Consider the following 16,856-nt stretch of genomic DNA (forward strand, 5'->3'; position numbering starts at 1 on the left):
TCACGAGTAAATCCCTCCTGTATTCTACCAAAGGAAACTGCACAGCTCTGTGGTCACCAGGAGTCGACACCAACTCGACGGCACAACCTTTCATTTCCTTTAACCAACAGCAGAAGTAAACGCGTCCCATCTATTTCCGTAAGATTGTTTTGGAGTAACTTAATTTTCATGCAAGCTGGTGACTGGAGTAGCCTATCTCTTTACCTCTCCTCTCTGCACACTCTTTTGAAAGCTTGCTAGAATTGCTGGCAATCTTCCCTCCTCTCTGCCCTTTCAAATCGTGCAAGTCTTGATAGGGGGCTAGCCCCCATCGGGGCATGGAAACAAGTTTTTGGCATCGCAATACCTTGGGCTCCCCCTCGGGTGTGCTCACATCTTGCTTCAGTGAGTTCCAATGGCTAATTCTGCACAGGGAAGAAGTCCTTGCTTTTGCATTTCTGGAAACCACTGCAAATCAAATCTTCCTAAGCCACATCTTGTCACCCTGAGTTCCAGTGGCTCATTCGGCACTGTGGGAAGAAGCCCATGCTTTTGCACCTCTGGACAGTGGACCCGACCCCGGAGCAAATCTGCCGAGCCACATCTTGTTGCAGTGAGTTCCAGTGGCTAATTCTGCGCCTGATCTCATTCAAACGACGGTGACCAGACGCCAGCGAAATGGCTCTGAGACTGCCGGATAGGAATCCCCGCCAGAGTCAGGCCTGCAGAGCCGGAGGAGAGAGTCCAGCATGCTGGAATATCGGACAGTGACAGGATTTGTCGGGTGTCCGTTGAGGAAAACACAGCTGCCAGTGTTGAAGCGGACAATCGAGTTCCTATCGCCGGGGCCAGGAGAGAGAGAGAGATCGTCTAGCAGCCTCAGAAATGCTCCAGTGTTCGCCCCAAACAAAGCAAAATCTATTAAACCATCCGAAGGGACGGCACCGGGGGCCGCTGGCAAAATGAACGCTCTGTGCAGCCCTGTGTGCAGTCAATTGTCGCCGACTCCATGAAGCCACCAGCTCTGGAGTGTGCCCGCCGAGGACGCATCCGGACGGCGCTCAGCTCTGCCAGCGGGAGGCACCTGCCGGGGCCGGGCCGGGGTGGCTGGGCGGGGAAGGGTTCAGGCGCTTCCGCCCGAGACGGGGCCTCTCTCTGGAGTTGGCACTTCCGAAATTGGCCCGGGGTGCCAGCTGCCGGGCGGGGCTGCTGGGCCAGGCTGGGCGCCTCCGACCAAATTGGGGGAAGAGGAGGAAGCCGGAATGAAAGGCCTGGCGACTGCAGCTGCGGAGCTCAGTTGCGGCCAGCCGGACTCCCTGGCCAGCCCGCGGAGAGAGGGGAATAAAAATAAAGGAGGCGCTGGCAGAGGCTCCCACGGCTGGAGGCGTGCCAACGGGAAACGGACTCCGCCGAGAGATGGAAAGGGCAAATTATTTCTAGATTGGGGAAGGGTCCGGCCCCCTCACCCCGTGTTCTGTTACCAGGGCAGGCTCACCTGCCGTAGAGGCGTGCGGAGGATCTGCCAGTTTCGGTTACGGGTGGAAACTTAGCTCAGTCCGGTGGGTATTAAAATAATAATAATAATAATAATAACAATAATAATAAATAACCCTTCCTCCAAGGAGCCCAGAGCGCTGTGCATCGCTCTGTTTCTCTTCACAACAACCCTGCGAGGTAGGCTAGGCCGAGAGAGAAGTGACCGGCCCAGAGTCACCCAGTGAGTTTCATGGCTGCGGGGGGGCTTTGAACCCGGGTCTCCCCCCCCCCGGGTCCTAGTCCAACTCTTACACGACACAGGTTCTGTGTGGGCAGGATCCCACCACCACCCAACCCCGGCCCCAAAGACGTTGATTACGTGAGTATCTGCAATCTTTGATGCCCAACTGTGGCAAAGGATTTAAATTTCAATTTTAAAAGAATTTAAAATGTTCTTTTAAAATTCTTATCGTGCAAAGCCTCGGTTTTAGATTTTATGTGAACGTTTCTCCCTCTTCTCGAATGGGGATTGTGTGAAGATCTTTAAAAAAAAATTCTGACTAGATGAGGCTTTGCCTCTTTTTTTTTTTTTTGCTCCTGACGGTGTGAAGTTTTGTTCTCTCTCTCTCTCTCTCTCTCTCATTCTGATGAGATGGAGATTTGCTTGTTTTCCGATTCTGATGATGCTTGTTTTCCTGAGTTCGAATCCCCATTCGACCACGAAGCTCACTGGTTGACTCTGGGCCAGTCACTTCTCTCTCTCAGCCTAACCGCAGGGTTGTTGTGTTGGGCACGATCCAGCAGGGCTTATGTTCTAATGTGGTGGTACTCCTAAAAAACTCCTCTTTCTTCCCTGGTCTACAAGGAGGAGGCGTCGTCCACCCGTCTCTCTTTCTATCAAGCTCTCCGGCTCCTCTTCGCCTAGCCGTGGCCTCGCTCCGGAGAGGAAAGGAAGCTTCCGGAAGGCTGCCAGCTCTGTCTAAACATCCACCACATGGGGGGGGGTGTTGTTTTCTGAGTCACTTTTGCTGAAACTCTGCAGAGTGATTTCGTGACACCCCTTGGGGCTTTCTGGAGTGCTATCGCGTGAGGGGCGTCACGGCGAAGCCCATATTTTGAAGAGGGGGAAAAAACCCCTCAGCATTCTTCAATTCCCCATCCGTGTCTAGGGCTGGCTCTCTCCAAAGGTCGAAAACTCATAATAAATTAGTCTGGAGAACACAGACTGTGCGTACCGCCCGGAAGGGAGATAGGCCGGGAGCTCCGTTCGCATCTTCTGTTCAGCGCATGCAGAATCTTTGTCGAGGGCATGCCCATAAAGGTCTGTGCGCATGCACAGTTATTCACACGCTACGTCCAACGTATGCGCAGTCGTCCGCTTCTGATTGGTGCCCTGCATCTGTGGGGCTCTGTCGCCGGGCTCCCTTTTAAAATGAATATGCACGTACTGTGCAAACCAAGTCCTACGAGACGTCCTTGAAGTCATGGGGGATGTTTACCCTGGAGAAGGGAAGAATCGCGAGGAGATCAGAGAGCCGTCTTCCAATATCTGAAGGGCTGTCATGCAGGAGGAGCAGACCTGTTCTCCGCTGTTCCCAAAGGCAGGACTAGAACCCGTGGGTTGCAATTACAAGAGCGCAGATGTAGGCTCGACATTAGGAAGACTTTCCTAGCGGTCGGAGCTGTCGGTGGAACAGTCTGCCTCATGAAGCGGCAGGACTAGAACCCATGGGTTACAATTACAAGGGTATGGAATTAGGCTAGCTATTAGGAAGAATTTCCTAGCAGGCAGAGCGGTTGGACAGTGGAACAGTCTGCCTCATGAATGGCTGGGCTTTCCCCGGAGGTTTTCAAACAGAGGGTTGACAGCCATCGGCCAGGGATGCTGTAGCCGATTCCTGTGCCCATCAGGGGGCTGGTCTAGATAGAAGACTTCTAAGGTCCCTTCCAACTCCAAAATCCGTGCGATCCCCACAAAAACGTCTCATGTCTCAGCTCTGCCAAGTGCGGCACCGTGAAATATTCAGTTGAAATATTTGCCTTCTGTAAATGTCCCAATCCCTGCTGGATCACAGAGCCGGCCAGCATCTTCTGCACGCAGCGTCTTTTGCCTTGTATGTTTTTTAAACACGCAATCTTGGAATGTGCTTCCTAATCGCTCTCCCAGCCCACAGACCCCCCATCCAGCCCTCTGGTGGGCCAAGTATTATTAACTCAATATGTCTGCAGCAGCCTAGAGAGACGGGTGCAACTCTGTGTATCTTGGCATCCGAAAGCAGCCCGTTATGCATTCCCCCTTGTGACTCCTTCCCCCTGTGTCTGGTACTCGCCACTAGCCGGCCTTAAGGACTTGGAAAGAACTTCCAAGACCCTGTTCCGTTCAGAGGCAGCTGACAGGAAATGATCCTTATTTAATCACAAGCCTGAAGATCTTGGGGCAGCCGGGATAGAGACAATTAGCTGGTCTGAATTCCTTGAAGGCGCTGATGGAATTTGGAATTTATGGGGAGGATAAATTCGATTGGGCGTGCAACACAGAAGCGTTCCTTCAAGCATGCACAGAGTGCATTTCCCTCACCCATGAGCTTCCGCAGCCAGGGCTGAAGCCTCCCATTGGTCGGTGAAATCCATAACAGACGTAGCTGAACATTATTAGGGGGTCGAGAATATGCTATGCATTATATATGTACAGAGGGAAGGTAATTTGTTATTTGTTTGTTTCCTTGTTTGTTTACATTAAGAATGAAGCTTGCCTGATATTTTCAAACCAGTTCAGCAGATGGATCATTAGTGAGTTTTGCTGCTCCTACCTGAGGTTTGCAGCCGGCTGCGGTACGTCCAAATTCTGAATGGCAGGCTGCACTCGCTGTAACATGAGTTGAGGCCTCTCTCCGGCTGTGATTGGCTGCTAGGGCTGTCCTTCATGCCAGAAGGAAGCCCGCACAGCCAGTTCCCTCTCCTCTCTGCAGTTTCGCTGTTTGGATCCTGCCCGTTATGTCCAAGGGTGGATAGGTCAGCGCTGGGGGTGGGGGTGGAGGGGGGAACCGTAGGTCCGATGGACCCGCGGTTCTGCGTTACGTGTGAATGCGGCCTTTCGCTATCAACCAATTGGTTTTCACTGCGATTCTCCAGGGTCTTGTAGCCGAAATGTTACATTTCTTTGCTGGCCACCTGGAGAGTCCATTTATGATGGGAAAGCAGGATAGGAATCTTTTAAAGACACAAATGGAATGGAGTGATGGTCGGAAGGCCGATCGAGAGAGGAAGGCTGGGGCGATGGGGTTCTTTCTCATTGCCACCCCCCAAGAGAGGACATATGGTCTCCGGGGTGCATCCAAGAAGGAAATCTAGACCAGACGGGCAAAAGTTCAAGAGACCTGGCAGGCTGCCCAACCAGCCGGATCCACAAGCGCGCTGCCACGCCGAGGCATGTGGAGAGACAAACAGGGAAGTCAACGCAATTCCCATACGTTGCCCAGATGTTCAGGGAAGAAGATTCCCCTTCACGCAACGCCCCGTCGACGTGCGAAATCCACTACTGCAGGATGTGAGGCCACAGCCTTAGGAACCTAATACGCTGCCTCCTGAGTCAGTGCCTTGCTCCATCTAGCTCAGGATTGTCTACACCCGGGATTCTCAACGTAGGGTCCCCAGATGTTATTGGACTTCAACTCCCATAATCCCCAGCCCCAGTGGCCTTTGGCCTTTCATGCTTGCCACCACAAAAACAGCATTCTTCCCCCATCTTGGTCTTCTGCTTAGATTACTTATATAGGGGGGAAAGAGCTATAATGTGATCCCTATCCTCAAAGGGCTGACAGTCTTAAAAAGATTTCTTCCGTTGCAAAGAAAGAGAGGATGGGTCTCTGCCCCCAAAGGCTTACAATCAAGATAGTGATACAAACCATTAGAGTAAAATTGCATCATTTTTGCACAGAGAAAAGGTTCGGGTCAGGGTTACAGTAACAATAAGCAAATGGTTGTACTCCCTCCGTGGAATAATCTTTGGAGAACATTCCTGCCAATTTTCACATCCATTCCTCTGACAACATTGATGAAATTATAGTTGGGGTTTTGTGTGTGTGTGGGTTTAAAGCTTTCAAAACTTTTAAAACACCCTTGCAAATTTGGCCCCTGCAGCTCAATGGTCAGGAGAATCAAAGCATGAAAACACACATAAGGTCTTGCAATAGGATCACCTGTTTTCCTTCTCTAGGGGTGTAGGCCTTGTCAAAAACTACAAAGAACATGCTCAACCCCCCGCCCCCAGATGGTACCATCGGCCCCAGCTGGCTCATGTACCCGAACCGATTCGGCTTATGTACTCGAATCGGCTCACGTACCCGAATCGAAGACGACTCCGAATTTAAGATGACCCCCTTAAAAAGTAGAGGTTAAATATAGGTTATAAAGGAACAGGACTCTGATTTTAAGATTTTAAGATGACCTCCTGATTTCTAATATCAAAAAAACCTCTGAAAAATCCTAGTCTTGGATTCAGGTAAATACAGAGGGATTTGTTTAACTCTGAAGCAGAGTCCTGCAGAACCTGAAACCTTGCAGATTTATGTGTTAGCCCTAAACCGCAATGCCTTACTTTGGTTTGCAGTTTTAAAGAAGATATTGGTTGCCCGTTTTTCTGGTAGGGTTTGCAATCCCACCCTTCAGACTCCCAGGGGTTTCCACCGCCCTGGTTTCCCCCAAGCAGCCTGAATCGCTTCCCGGTTGCCGCTAAATGGGTGCCAAGCTTTTCCGCCAAGTGCTGCATTTGGAAGGCTGCACAAAGCTCTCTTGGAGCTACCGGAGCGGATGCTATGGCAGCAGCTGGAGCCGGGGAGCATGGAGGCGGTTGCCATGGCGCCGTTGCCATGGTGCCGTTTCTTCCCATTGGCAGGGATGGGAGAGGGATGCATACAGTGATAACTTAAGAGGTGGGGGAGGATGGTGAAGATGTGGGAGAGGTTTTCCTGCAGCGACTTGGCAAACTTTTAATTCCACACGCTCTTCTGGACTCGCTGGGTCTCTCTCTCTCTCAAGATCCTAAGTGCTGCGTCCCTTCTCTGATGGAGCATATGTACTGTGCTGAGCCCAAGTTTCGTATTTCATCAATTAAATGCCTTTTAGTACATAAGCAGGCCACATTAGGAGCAGAGGAAGCCGCCTTCTACGGAGTCAGACCCTTCACCCATCTAGCTCAGCATCGTCTACACTGACCGGCAGCGGCTACTCCAAGGGTTCAGGCAGGAATCTCTCCCAGCCCTACCTGGAGATGCTGCCAGGGATTGAACCTGGGGCCTTCTGCATGCAAAGCCGATGCACTGCCACTGAGCTAGGGATGTGCCTGATGGACATTTGCAGCTGCCGACTGAGTCAGACCGTTGGTTCATCTAGCTCAGTATTATCTACCCTGATTGGCAGTGGCATCCCAAGGTTTCAGGCACGCGTCTCTCTCAGCTGTACCTGGGAGTTATTCACACATGGCTTCATGCTGTGGGGTAAATGTTGAGCGAAGCCACTTCGAATTCCACTCGTGGCATTGAGGGAAGTCGCCCCTCCCTTCGGCTCTGGGGTTTCGTATTGGTGCAGGTTCACATTGCATGCCTCTGTGTTTTCCTTCTAGCCAATGGGGTGTGGGGGGAGAGGGAGATTTCTAAAGCTTATAATTAACTGGGCAAAGAGGCACCTTTTACCGTGGTGATTCTCTTTATTTAGCAGGGGGAGAGTAACTGGCCCTATCCACCCCCAGCACAGTACTTCCAGTGACTGTTGCTGGTGTGTGTCTTATGTTTCTTTTTAGAATGTGAGCCCTTTGGGGACAGGGAGCCATCTTCTTCATTGTTTGTTATTTCTCTTTGTAAACCGCCCTGAGCCATTTTTGGAAGGGTGGTATAGAAATCGAATTATTGTTATTATTATTGTTGTTGTTGTTGTTATTATAACTGCAATTCTAAAAGAGTGTATCCCTCTTATCATGTTAATGATTCTACGTCAGTGTCTCTCCCTATTTGCTCCGGCGTTTTCAGAAAAAACTCCTTAACACCAGCATTTTAAAAACCCAGGAATCCGTCAAGATGAGCTAGAATTCGGAAGACCGAGCCTGATTTGTGTGTGGAGTGCTTCCAAGGATCTCGAAGGGACTCCGGGGTACGTTTGGCTGGTGTGTGATCGCACACACTCTCTTCCGGAGGAGATTCGGGGTAACAGCCCTGTCTGTAAAGCCTCCTGGAGAGGCTGCCAGGGATCGAACCTGGGACCTTCCGCATGCAGGCGGGCAGATGCTCTTTCAGTGAGCTACGGCCCCATCCCCGGTGGCAGGGGCATATCTTCCATGGACCCAGCTCAGCAAAAGGGGAGAATCCATGCGCGCCACCAGCGCTCCTTCTCTCGAGGGCTCGCTGGCTCATCACTCATCCCCGTCTTGGCTTCCGAGGCCGGCTTTGCGCCGAAACGTTTGGTCGGGGATTGGATTTCCGCCCCCTCCCCGACTCCCGACTCCCCACTCCCGGACGGAAATTGCCCGAGGCTTGGAAAGGCTCACAGAGGAACAGCCCAGAGTTTGTAGGGCACCCGGCCAGGAGATGACAGCGTCGCCCAGGATTGCGAACTGGGGATTCTGCACGCCGATCGTCGGGTGTCCGGGGGTTGAGTCAATGCCGCTGATGTGTATAATAGCTTCTCCATAGTCACCGACATCATTCAGAGGCGTCTTTGAATGTTTATATACTGCTTCGAATACGGATATTTATATTCCATATCGATCAGGGACAGAGGAAGCTGCCATATACTGAGTCAGACCATTGGTCCATCTTGCTCAGTCTCGTCTACACTGACTGGCAGCGACTCTCCAAGGTTCCAGGCAGGCGTCTCTCCCAGCCCTACCGGGAGATGCTGCCAGGGAGGGAACCGGGGACCGTCTGCCTGCCAAGCAGGTGCTCTGCCACTCAGCTCATGCCCTAAGGGGACGGTCTTGCAGCACTCACAAGAAGTCTCCTATCCAAATGTAAACCAAGGCAGACCCTGCTTAGCAAAGGGGCGATCCATACCCCGCTAAGCTTGGCGGATGTTCTGCCAAGACGGGAGCACCCACACGGCCATGTTGGGAGGACGCAAATTTCGAATGGAGGAGGGGAAAGGGAAGAGGCGGTGAGGAGGAGAGCACAGTCCATAGAAGTGGGCTAGAGTGTCTCCACTCCACTGCTAAAGTGGCTAGAGCGTCTCCATGCAGCAGAGTGGGCGGGCTGACAGGACACCCCCATCTCCCCCAAATTCACCGGCTAATGCCGTTTGTGTCCAGTCGCCGAAGGGTTGGGCTAGCCCTGGGCCACGGACAGAACGCAGCCTGCCTGTGAGCGTAGAGCCGACCGGCGCAGGATTTAATTTCCCTTTGCGCTGTAGGCGCACCGCCCCGGTTGTCGATGCGGCTTGACCTTTTCTCCTTCGCCATCCTCTCTGTCTCCAGCGCTGCTGCCTGCTGTTTGGGAAACGGGGAGAGGACAGGCGGCGAGGCCGACCCTGCGGTTCCTAGAAGCTTCCTGTCAAAGCCCATCTCGTCCGGCTCTGCTGAAGCTCGTTCCTGGCTCGCTGGCGTCGGGCCGGGATCGCGAGGATCGTAGCCGATTTATCGAGCGCAAATGCGTCCGTCGCATGCGATCCCATGGGAAGGGAACGCGGAAGCCGGGGAGGGAGAGAGGCCCGCTGCCTCCTTGCTTTGCGAGGGCCTGACGGCCTGATCTTGCCGCCGAAGAAGGCGGCCTCAAAGAAAACACTTCCCTCCCGGAGGGAAGAAAAGGGTCCACCCAGCGTGTCTGGGATGGAACTACAGAGGCTTCAAGCCTATATTTCTGATCTTTGTCTCTGCTAAGTCACTGGCTAATGCCCTCACTAACCGACAACTGACTGGTGGAAGAACGTCGTTGCATTAGTGCAAATGCGCTGTGCTACATCTGAGCTTGCGTTCTGGACATGCGCCACGCCGCCGTAAGCATGCGGTCGTATGAGCCGTGGCACACCTCAGAGATTCGAAAGGGAACTCTTGTGTGTGAGCGTTGCAGCGCGAGAGCTCCACCACCCCGTTCCACGCATCCCCAGGAAAAGCTCTGCACATGCCCAGAGGTGCTGGGCTCCAAGGGTCGGAATCTGTGTGAAGCTGTGAATCTCCGGTGCTAGGCTTTGCCCATGTCCATCACTGCCTCAGTGAGGAACATAGAAAGCTGCCATCTACTGAGTCAGACTATTGGTCCGTCTTGCTCAGTATTGCCCACACTGACTGGCAGCAGCTCTTCAAGGCTTCAGGCAGGAGTCTCTCCCAGCCCTACCTGGAGATGCTGCCAGGGAGTGGACCTGGGGCCTTCTGCATGCAAAGCAGATGCTCTTCCCCTGAGCTGTGGAGGCACCTGATAAACATATGACGCTGCTGACTGAGTCAGACCCTTGTTCCGTCCCACTCAGCATTGTCTACACTGACTGGCAGCAGCGGCTCTCCCGGAGATGCGGCCAGGGGTTTAATCAGGGGCTCTGCCACTTTGCTGCAGCCCTTTCCTCGTGGGGAAAAAACCCCACTTTCTCAGTTAGTGTTCCCCCTCAGTTTACCCCCTAGAAAGCAACACCCAGGCCCAGAGAATGTCAGAGCGGGATTTTGGCATGTTGAGATGTCGGCGGGGTTTAAAAAAAAAACAAAAAACCTACCCTTTCCCCGGAAGCCAGGAGAAGTGGGCCACGCCCCACAGATGCTCACAGCCGGCTGTGGCAGGGAGACTTGGCAGGCTCTGCTAATTGCTACGCCTCCCACATGACCCGAGCTCTGCAATTAGCATGGGGCAATATATATATATATATATATATATATATATATATATATATATATATATATATATATCACACAAACACACACACCCGGTTTGTTGTTCAGATTCGCCTCTCCCTCTCTCCCTCTCCCTCTGCATCTGCAGCTCTCAATGAAACCGTGCGGAAGCTGGCCGGGCAGAGAGAAGATGCCAGAGCTGGGAAAATAAAAATAGCAAGGAGGATTCTGCCCAAGAGAAACGCTTCCATTCTCCTGGGGCTGCCCGTCCCCCAACTTTACAGGCCCACAGTTGCCCAGGGCATGACGGAAGAGCCTCCTTGCTCTCTTGGGGGCCCTTTCAAAAGGGATGGGTCTGCTGTGGCCAGCATTTGTGGCTCTCTGTTGCCAGCGGGCCGGAGAAGATGGCCGGAGTGTGATTCACGCTTCCTTTCTAAAAGACCAACTGCCTGGACTTTAAAAAAAACACCCAGGTTTTAATTTTTTAAAATGAGAGGTGCCGGGTCCAAGAGCACATGCAGAGTGATTTTTCTTTCTGATGGGAATTACAGCCTCTGGCCTGAGCATGTGCGGAGTGATTTTTCTTTGCGATGGGAATTACAGCCTCTGGCCTGAGCATGTGCAGAGTGATTTTTCTTTGCGATGGAAGGTGCTCTGGTCTGAGCATGTGCAGAGTGTTTCTTTGCAGTGGAAATTATAGCCTCTGGCCTGAGCATGTGCAGAGTGATTTTTCTTTGTGATGGAAGTTACAGCCTCTGGCCTGTAAGCCCTTCAGCCAGTAAATCCCAGGTGACCAGGGGTTACTCAGTGGTGTGGTGCTCACACGTGTTCCGAGGTACCTGGTTATTATATTAATAGATAATCATCAGCAAGGTGCCATGGCAGGATTTGGTGGCAGGCATGAGACAAGAAAGTGTTGCTGCATCTGAACATATACAGAGTGCTTTCCCTTCATCAGTGGGATTATAGTAGCCTGGCCCATGTCTCAGGCAGTGTGCTTCTGTAAACCTAACTTTTGTCCAAGTTATCTAGTCATCGTATTATTTTAATGGGGAGGCACTGTAGGTTTGCCTTCAGAAGGGCCCAGTTTCAATTCCCAACATCTCCAGCTGGAGCTGGGAAATACCCTCATCTGAAACCCTGGGGGGGGGGTTTGCTGCCAGTTAGAGCAGACAACACTGAGTTCCACGGTCCGGTGGCTGGACTCAGTAGGCACCAGCTGCGTACGTTCATTGCAAGCAAACAAATTTGATATTATCTCGCATGGAAAGGGACTCAAAGCATCATAACCGACTGCCAAAACACATTTTAAAAAGTTAGCACCTGGGCTGAAAATGAACTGGACAGTTTCTCCGAGAGATTCTCCCGAGCAAATCTCTTGAGGATGAGATCTGAGAATAAGTAAGAGAGGAAAGCCAGCTTTCGTGCCCTCCTTGTGAGCTTCTTAGAGCTATTTGGCTAGCTGTCAAATGTTTGACTAAATGAAATTGCAGCCGACTCCGACACAGTGGCTGTGATGCTCTCTTTCTGTCTCTCTCTAAAGAAATCAACCGCTCCAGGGTGTTCTGGTAGACGCTGGACCTGGAAACGGGATGGCAGGGTGGGGTGGGGGGAATATGTCATGTCTGAGGGGCTGAAACACCCAGCAGATGGAGTCAGTCAAGTTCCTCTATATATTAGCGGATTCTTCTCTTCGGGTTGTGGGAACCAGCGGAGACCAGCTGCATGCACCTAGACCACGAAAGGCGGCTGTGGAATTTGAGTTTTTCAATCCACGACTGTTGAATGAAACCAGATCTCGGCGTCTTCCGCATATAATCCAGAGCGGTGATTAATAACACAGAGCGTTTCCTCTGTTTTGATGCTTGGCTTCTCTGCCAGGAAGTCCATTTGTTCTGGTGTGCGGCCAGGACGGGGATAGGGCCGTAGCTCAGTGGGAGAGCACCTGTTCGGCATGTAGATGGCCCTGGGTTCGATTCCTGGCAGCATCTCCAGGGAGGGCGGGGAAAGACTCCTGCCTGAAACCACGGCGATCGCCTGCCGGTCAGCGCAGACAATACTGAGTTCGATGGGCCAAGGGCCAACTCAGTTGGCAGCTTCCTATATTTCCGTGTAGACTCCCTACTTCATCCAGAGTCCTTACTTCCTTAGAACTCAATAGGTCCAAAAAATGACATCTTGAGATGTCCGTAAGAGCTGATAAGGTAGGGATGTGTGAACCGGCTCAACCTTGAGCCAGTTTGTCACCAACTGCTCTGGCTCGAGGGTTCGCCCTCGAGCTGGACCAGGCTCGGTTTGGCTCGAGGTCGAGCCGAACCAGCCTGGCCGGTTCGGGGCCGGTTCGGGGCCGATTTGTGGGTTCTAACATCAATTTTTAAAAAAAAGAAAACAAACCAAAAATACTCGCTGCCTCCGGTGGTGGGGGCACTGCTGTGGCTGTGAGGGGGTTTCTCTGGCGGTTCCCCCTCCCACCGCCAGTCTCAAAATGGCCCACCGCCGGTCTCAAAATGGCCTGGTTCAGGTCATTTTTGGCCCTTTCTAGGCCTCTCTGCACTGATGGTGACCATTTTGGAGGCCGCTGTGCTTGTGCACTCTGGTCAGCGCAAAACATCCAAGAATGGGCTGAAAATGGTCCGAATTGGGCCATTTTGAGACTGGGGGAAGGCCGGCGTGGGGAGGGGGAACCACCAGAGGACCCCCTCCCGTGGCTGTGGCTGTGCCCGCCCCCCGAGGCGGTGAGTGTGTGTATATATATAGACATTAGAACCCCCGAACCGTATCAAATTTGAGCCGTGCCAGGTGGTCTGTTCTGGGGATGGGCAGGGGCAAAGCCACACATGCCCAGTTCTGCTCGAGTCCGGTTCAGAATTGAACCAAACCGGGCAGACCTGTTTTTGTGCACACCCCTACTATAAGCTATCAACAGAGATAGGGTCTAAGTCGCGGTCAGCCAAACTTTGTTTTGGTCATCCACCAGCGAAATTCTAGAGTGTGCACCGTGTGTTTCTGACCATTCGTTTGATCCAGGAGGAAGGCCATGATCCGTTACACCAACAGTACGCTCTTCTGGGGCAAATGTGTGTAAGCCAAATAGCAGTTTTGGTCCTGTGGGGATTCTAGAAATTGCGGTTGCGTTGCCTGCTACTGACTTTACAAAATGATGCCATTGGAGACGAGAGTCGCCCAAAGCAACGGATCTCAAAATGGCGGTTGCCTTTGGTTTCAAGCACCCAGCTGGTGTTTCGCAGAAATGCTTCCCTCCAGGCGGCTGTGCCTGGGACACTTTGGTTCCTACTATCATTCGCCACGATTGCACATTGCTGAAATGCTTGCAAAGTTATGTAATGATGCAATCTCACCTGACAGCTTTTGAAGGTTACAAAAGTTTTAAACAATCCAAAACATGCAAGGAAGGGAGGAAAGCTCACACCGATTCACGTGGCTCCATCTCATAGCTGATGCTGACGTCAACTTCGGAGCGGAGCTCGTATGGTTAAGGTGTCTGATTCATCCGCACGGGAGTCGTTGGACTGACTTCTCCGAGGCAGATTGCGGCTTCCAAATGAGTACAGTTTCCATGCCTAGATGAGGTAGCTCCTTTCCTCTCTCTGTGTCTATCCTTCTTAAGAAAAATTAGAGGTATATTTAGGGACATGCCTCCTTTGGATTACAAAGAACCAATGTTGGAAACATCGTAGCCGTATCGGATGGGGGACACATTCTCCTGCGTAAGGTACCGCTTCTTTGTTGCGTGTTCCAGGAAAATGCTTTTCCATGAGTGAGGACTTCTTATATTTCTATGCGTGAGGGTAGAATTGCCTTCTTTTCTGATTCACAGCTCAGGGATCTGAACTCGAAGGATCCCTGCTCCGCTTATGAATCAGCCCTCCGGGTTTGCTCGTATCAGAGACCCCGCTTTGCGTTCTGCTGCCAGCAGACGTCCGCTCAGTGGTGACATGAGACTGGGCCTTATCAGTTGCAGCACGTAGTCTGTGGAACTCCCTACCTCATGAATTTCTCCTAGCTCTTCCCCGACTGCATCCCGGCGTTTACTTAAAATGTTTGTATTTCACCTTGCATTTGATCAAATTTAATTGCTCCCCCCCCCCCCCCGTTTTGTGATTTCCCTTGTCTGTGCTATTCATTGCTTTTTTGTACTTTGAACCGTCTGTTTCAACTGGTTGTTGAATTGATTGCTGTTTTTAATTGTAAGCTGCCTCGGGGCAGGGGGTGGATTTAGGTGGAGCAGAATTCCTTAAATAAGTCCATAAAATTTATTGCTACAGCTGCCAGTATTACTTGTCTAGATCTTGGGGTGTCCTGCAATGGATTTTGTTGGCCTGACACCCTGAAACTTGACCCATATTTCAAATTTTTTGGGGGAGGGGGTGGGTTGATGGCAAGTCTGCTAGGAATATGTGAATGGGAAATATGGATAGAATAAAGGAGATGTCTTAGAAGTTTGAGTGGTCAGACTCAAAGGCCCACAGACAGAATTGCCTCAGGGGACCAGGGTAGCAGCCACAATCTCCAAGGCCTTCAGCGAAAGATCTTCTCTCTACCCAGGGCTGCACAACGTCCACCCCACCCGTTGTTGTTGGACTATGATGCCCATCATCCCTGGTCACTGTGGCCAACAGGGATGATGGGAGTTGTAGTCCAACACTTGTAGCCAAAGTTCTGCAAACCTGCTCTAACCAGAGTGCCTTTTTAAATGAGGAATGGCAGAGCTCAGTGGTGGATTAACTGAGAGGCCCCGGGGATGATGGCGGGAATGCCAGGGGTCTGGGGAGTGAGGGTGAGAGGCGGGAACTCGCTGGGAACGTTACAGGCCTGTCGTTCGGGGGAATGCCTTCAGAGCGGAAAGAAAGCAGGTCCGGGAAGCATTCTGCGGGGGTCTGGGCAAGACAGTCAGGAGTGCAGCGATTCAGCTGCAACTGCCAGGATCTGGGAGGCCACCTGGCAGGGCCGGCGTGTCAGCTTTAAGAGTGCCATTGGCAACGGGCCCTCTGCCGTGGGTGGGCTCCGAGGTTCGTGGGGGGCTGGCCAAGGCAGCAGTGGGGAGAACAGCCCACGAAGAAGAAAGGAGCCACCCTGCGCTGGAGACAGGAACACAGGCAGCTGCCTTCTACCAAGTCAGAACCTTGGTCATTGAGCGTGGTATATTCTACACTGACTGGCAGCAGCTTCCCCACACAGCTCTCTCTCAGCCTATCTGGAGATGCTGCCAAGGAGGGAGTTTGAGACCTTCTGCATGCAAGCAGGCAGGTGCTCTTCCCAGAGCGGCCCCATCTCCTAAGAGGAATCTCGTACAGCTGCTCACCCATGTAGTCTCCCATCCAAATGCAAACCAGGGTGGACCCTGCTTAGCAAAGGATTGGCTTCTGTTCATGCGTGCTACCACCAGACCAGCTCTCCTCCCTTGGAGTCTTGGAGTGGGGATTGAACCCCCCAATGACCGTAGAATTTTTGATTCAGAAACCGATTCAGGAACCAATCCAAACAGTTCGAACCAATCAATTCAGTTCTGTTCCCAGTCCACGATATGTCTGTACCCAAAGCATGGCACCAAATAACACCTCTCCCCCCACCACCACACACACACCACACATGGGTAGGCTTGTCCCTCACCCTCTTCCTTAGCTTTTAGTCCACACCCTCCTGTAGGGCTGAAGTCCTGACTAGCTCCTTGTGACGTGAGCTTTCAAGCAAGCAACTCACCATCTCCGTCCCCTTTCTTGCAGGGCGACCATAGATGAAGTCGAAACCGATGTCGTGGAAATTGAAGCCAAGCTTGATAAGGTAAGCCAGAAACACTCAGAGGGCGATGTGGAGGCAGAGGGGTCTGAAGAGGTGCCGGTTTCTACCCGTAAAGCGGTAGGCTGTCCTCCCGTGAGGCCCGGGCTGGTGCAGCTGTTCTACCATGGGGCATGCCTGAAAGGACAAGAATCAATGAATGTTGCCATGCACAAGGGCGGACCTGAAACCAAATGCTCTAATTATTATTATTTATTTTATTTTACATTTCTATCCTGCTCTTCCTCCGCATAGCCCAAAGCGGTATACATGGCTATGATTATCCTCACAACAACCCTGTGAGGTAGGTTAGGCTGATGGAGGAATGACTCCCCATCCAAGTCCAGCACTCTAACCACTGCACCATGCTGCCTCTCAAATGTTGCAATCTATCCCTGGTGTGCGTGTGTTACCTGAGCCTGTTCCTGAACATGGCAAAAGTCCTAGGCACCTTTCCCCCTCAGAAACAGAAAGGGTTGTGGCTGTTCTGAGGGAGTAGCCTTCTGGCTGAGAAATTTTCCCAATCTTTCTTCCCGAGCCCACTTACCGCAGAGTTCCGTTAGCTCCGCCCACCTGCTTGTCTGCTAACTGCACCCACAAACATTCTGTCCCATCGCCTAACATAGGTACAGTTTTAGCCCCCTTAGAATTTTTTTCCCCTTCAGATTTTCTTTCTTTCTTTCTTTCTTTCTTTCAAACACCAATGTATCTACAGGTCACCTCAATCCTGCTGCCAGCCCCTCTCACTGCCCTGCAGGTGCTCGGGTTATTAATAATAATAATAATTATTATTATTTACATTTTA

General features: G+C 51.8%; 1 protein-coding gene and 1 long non-coding RNA gene across 2 annotated transcripts in view; one reads left to right on the forward strand and one right to left on the reverse strand.

The window, feature by feature from the left end:
- The window catches only part of ACAP3 (ArfGAP with coiled-coil, ankyrin repeat and PH domains 3), a 113,567-nt gene that overhangs the window by 22,538 nt on the left and 74,173 nt on the right, over positions 1–16,856 (forward strand). The window contains exon 2 of the mRNA XM_053281464.1: positions 16,000–16,057. Within this exon, the coding sequence (XP_053137439.1) occupies positions 16,000–16,057 (58 nt within the window). The remainder of the gene's footprint in view (positions 1–15,999; positions 16,058–16,856) is intronic.
- Positions 16,002–16,856, reverse strand: part of LOC128338702 (uncharacterized) — a 72,881-nt gene continuing 72,026 nt past the window's right edge. Inside the window, exon 3 of the long non-coding RNA XR_008312677.1 lies at positions 16,002–16,189. This is a non-coding gene — a long non-coding RNA (uncharacterized LOC128338702). The remainder of the gene's footprint in view (positions 16,190–16,856) is intronic.

Source organism: Hemicordylus capensis, chromosome 16 (assembly GCF_027244095.1).
Source record: "Hemicordylus capensis ecotype Gifberg chromosome 16, rHemCap1.1.pri, whole genome shotgun sequence".
NCBI lineage: Eukaryota > Metazoa > Chordata > Lepidosauria > Squamata > Cordylidae > Hemicordylus > Hemicordylus capensis.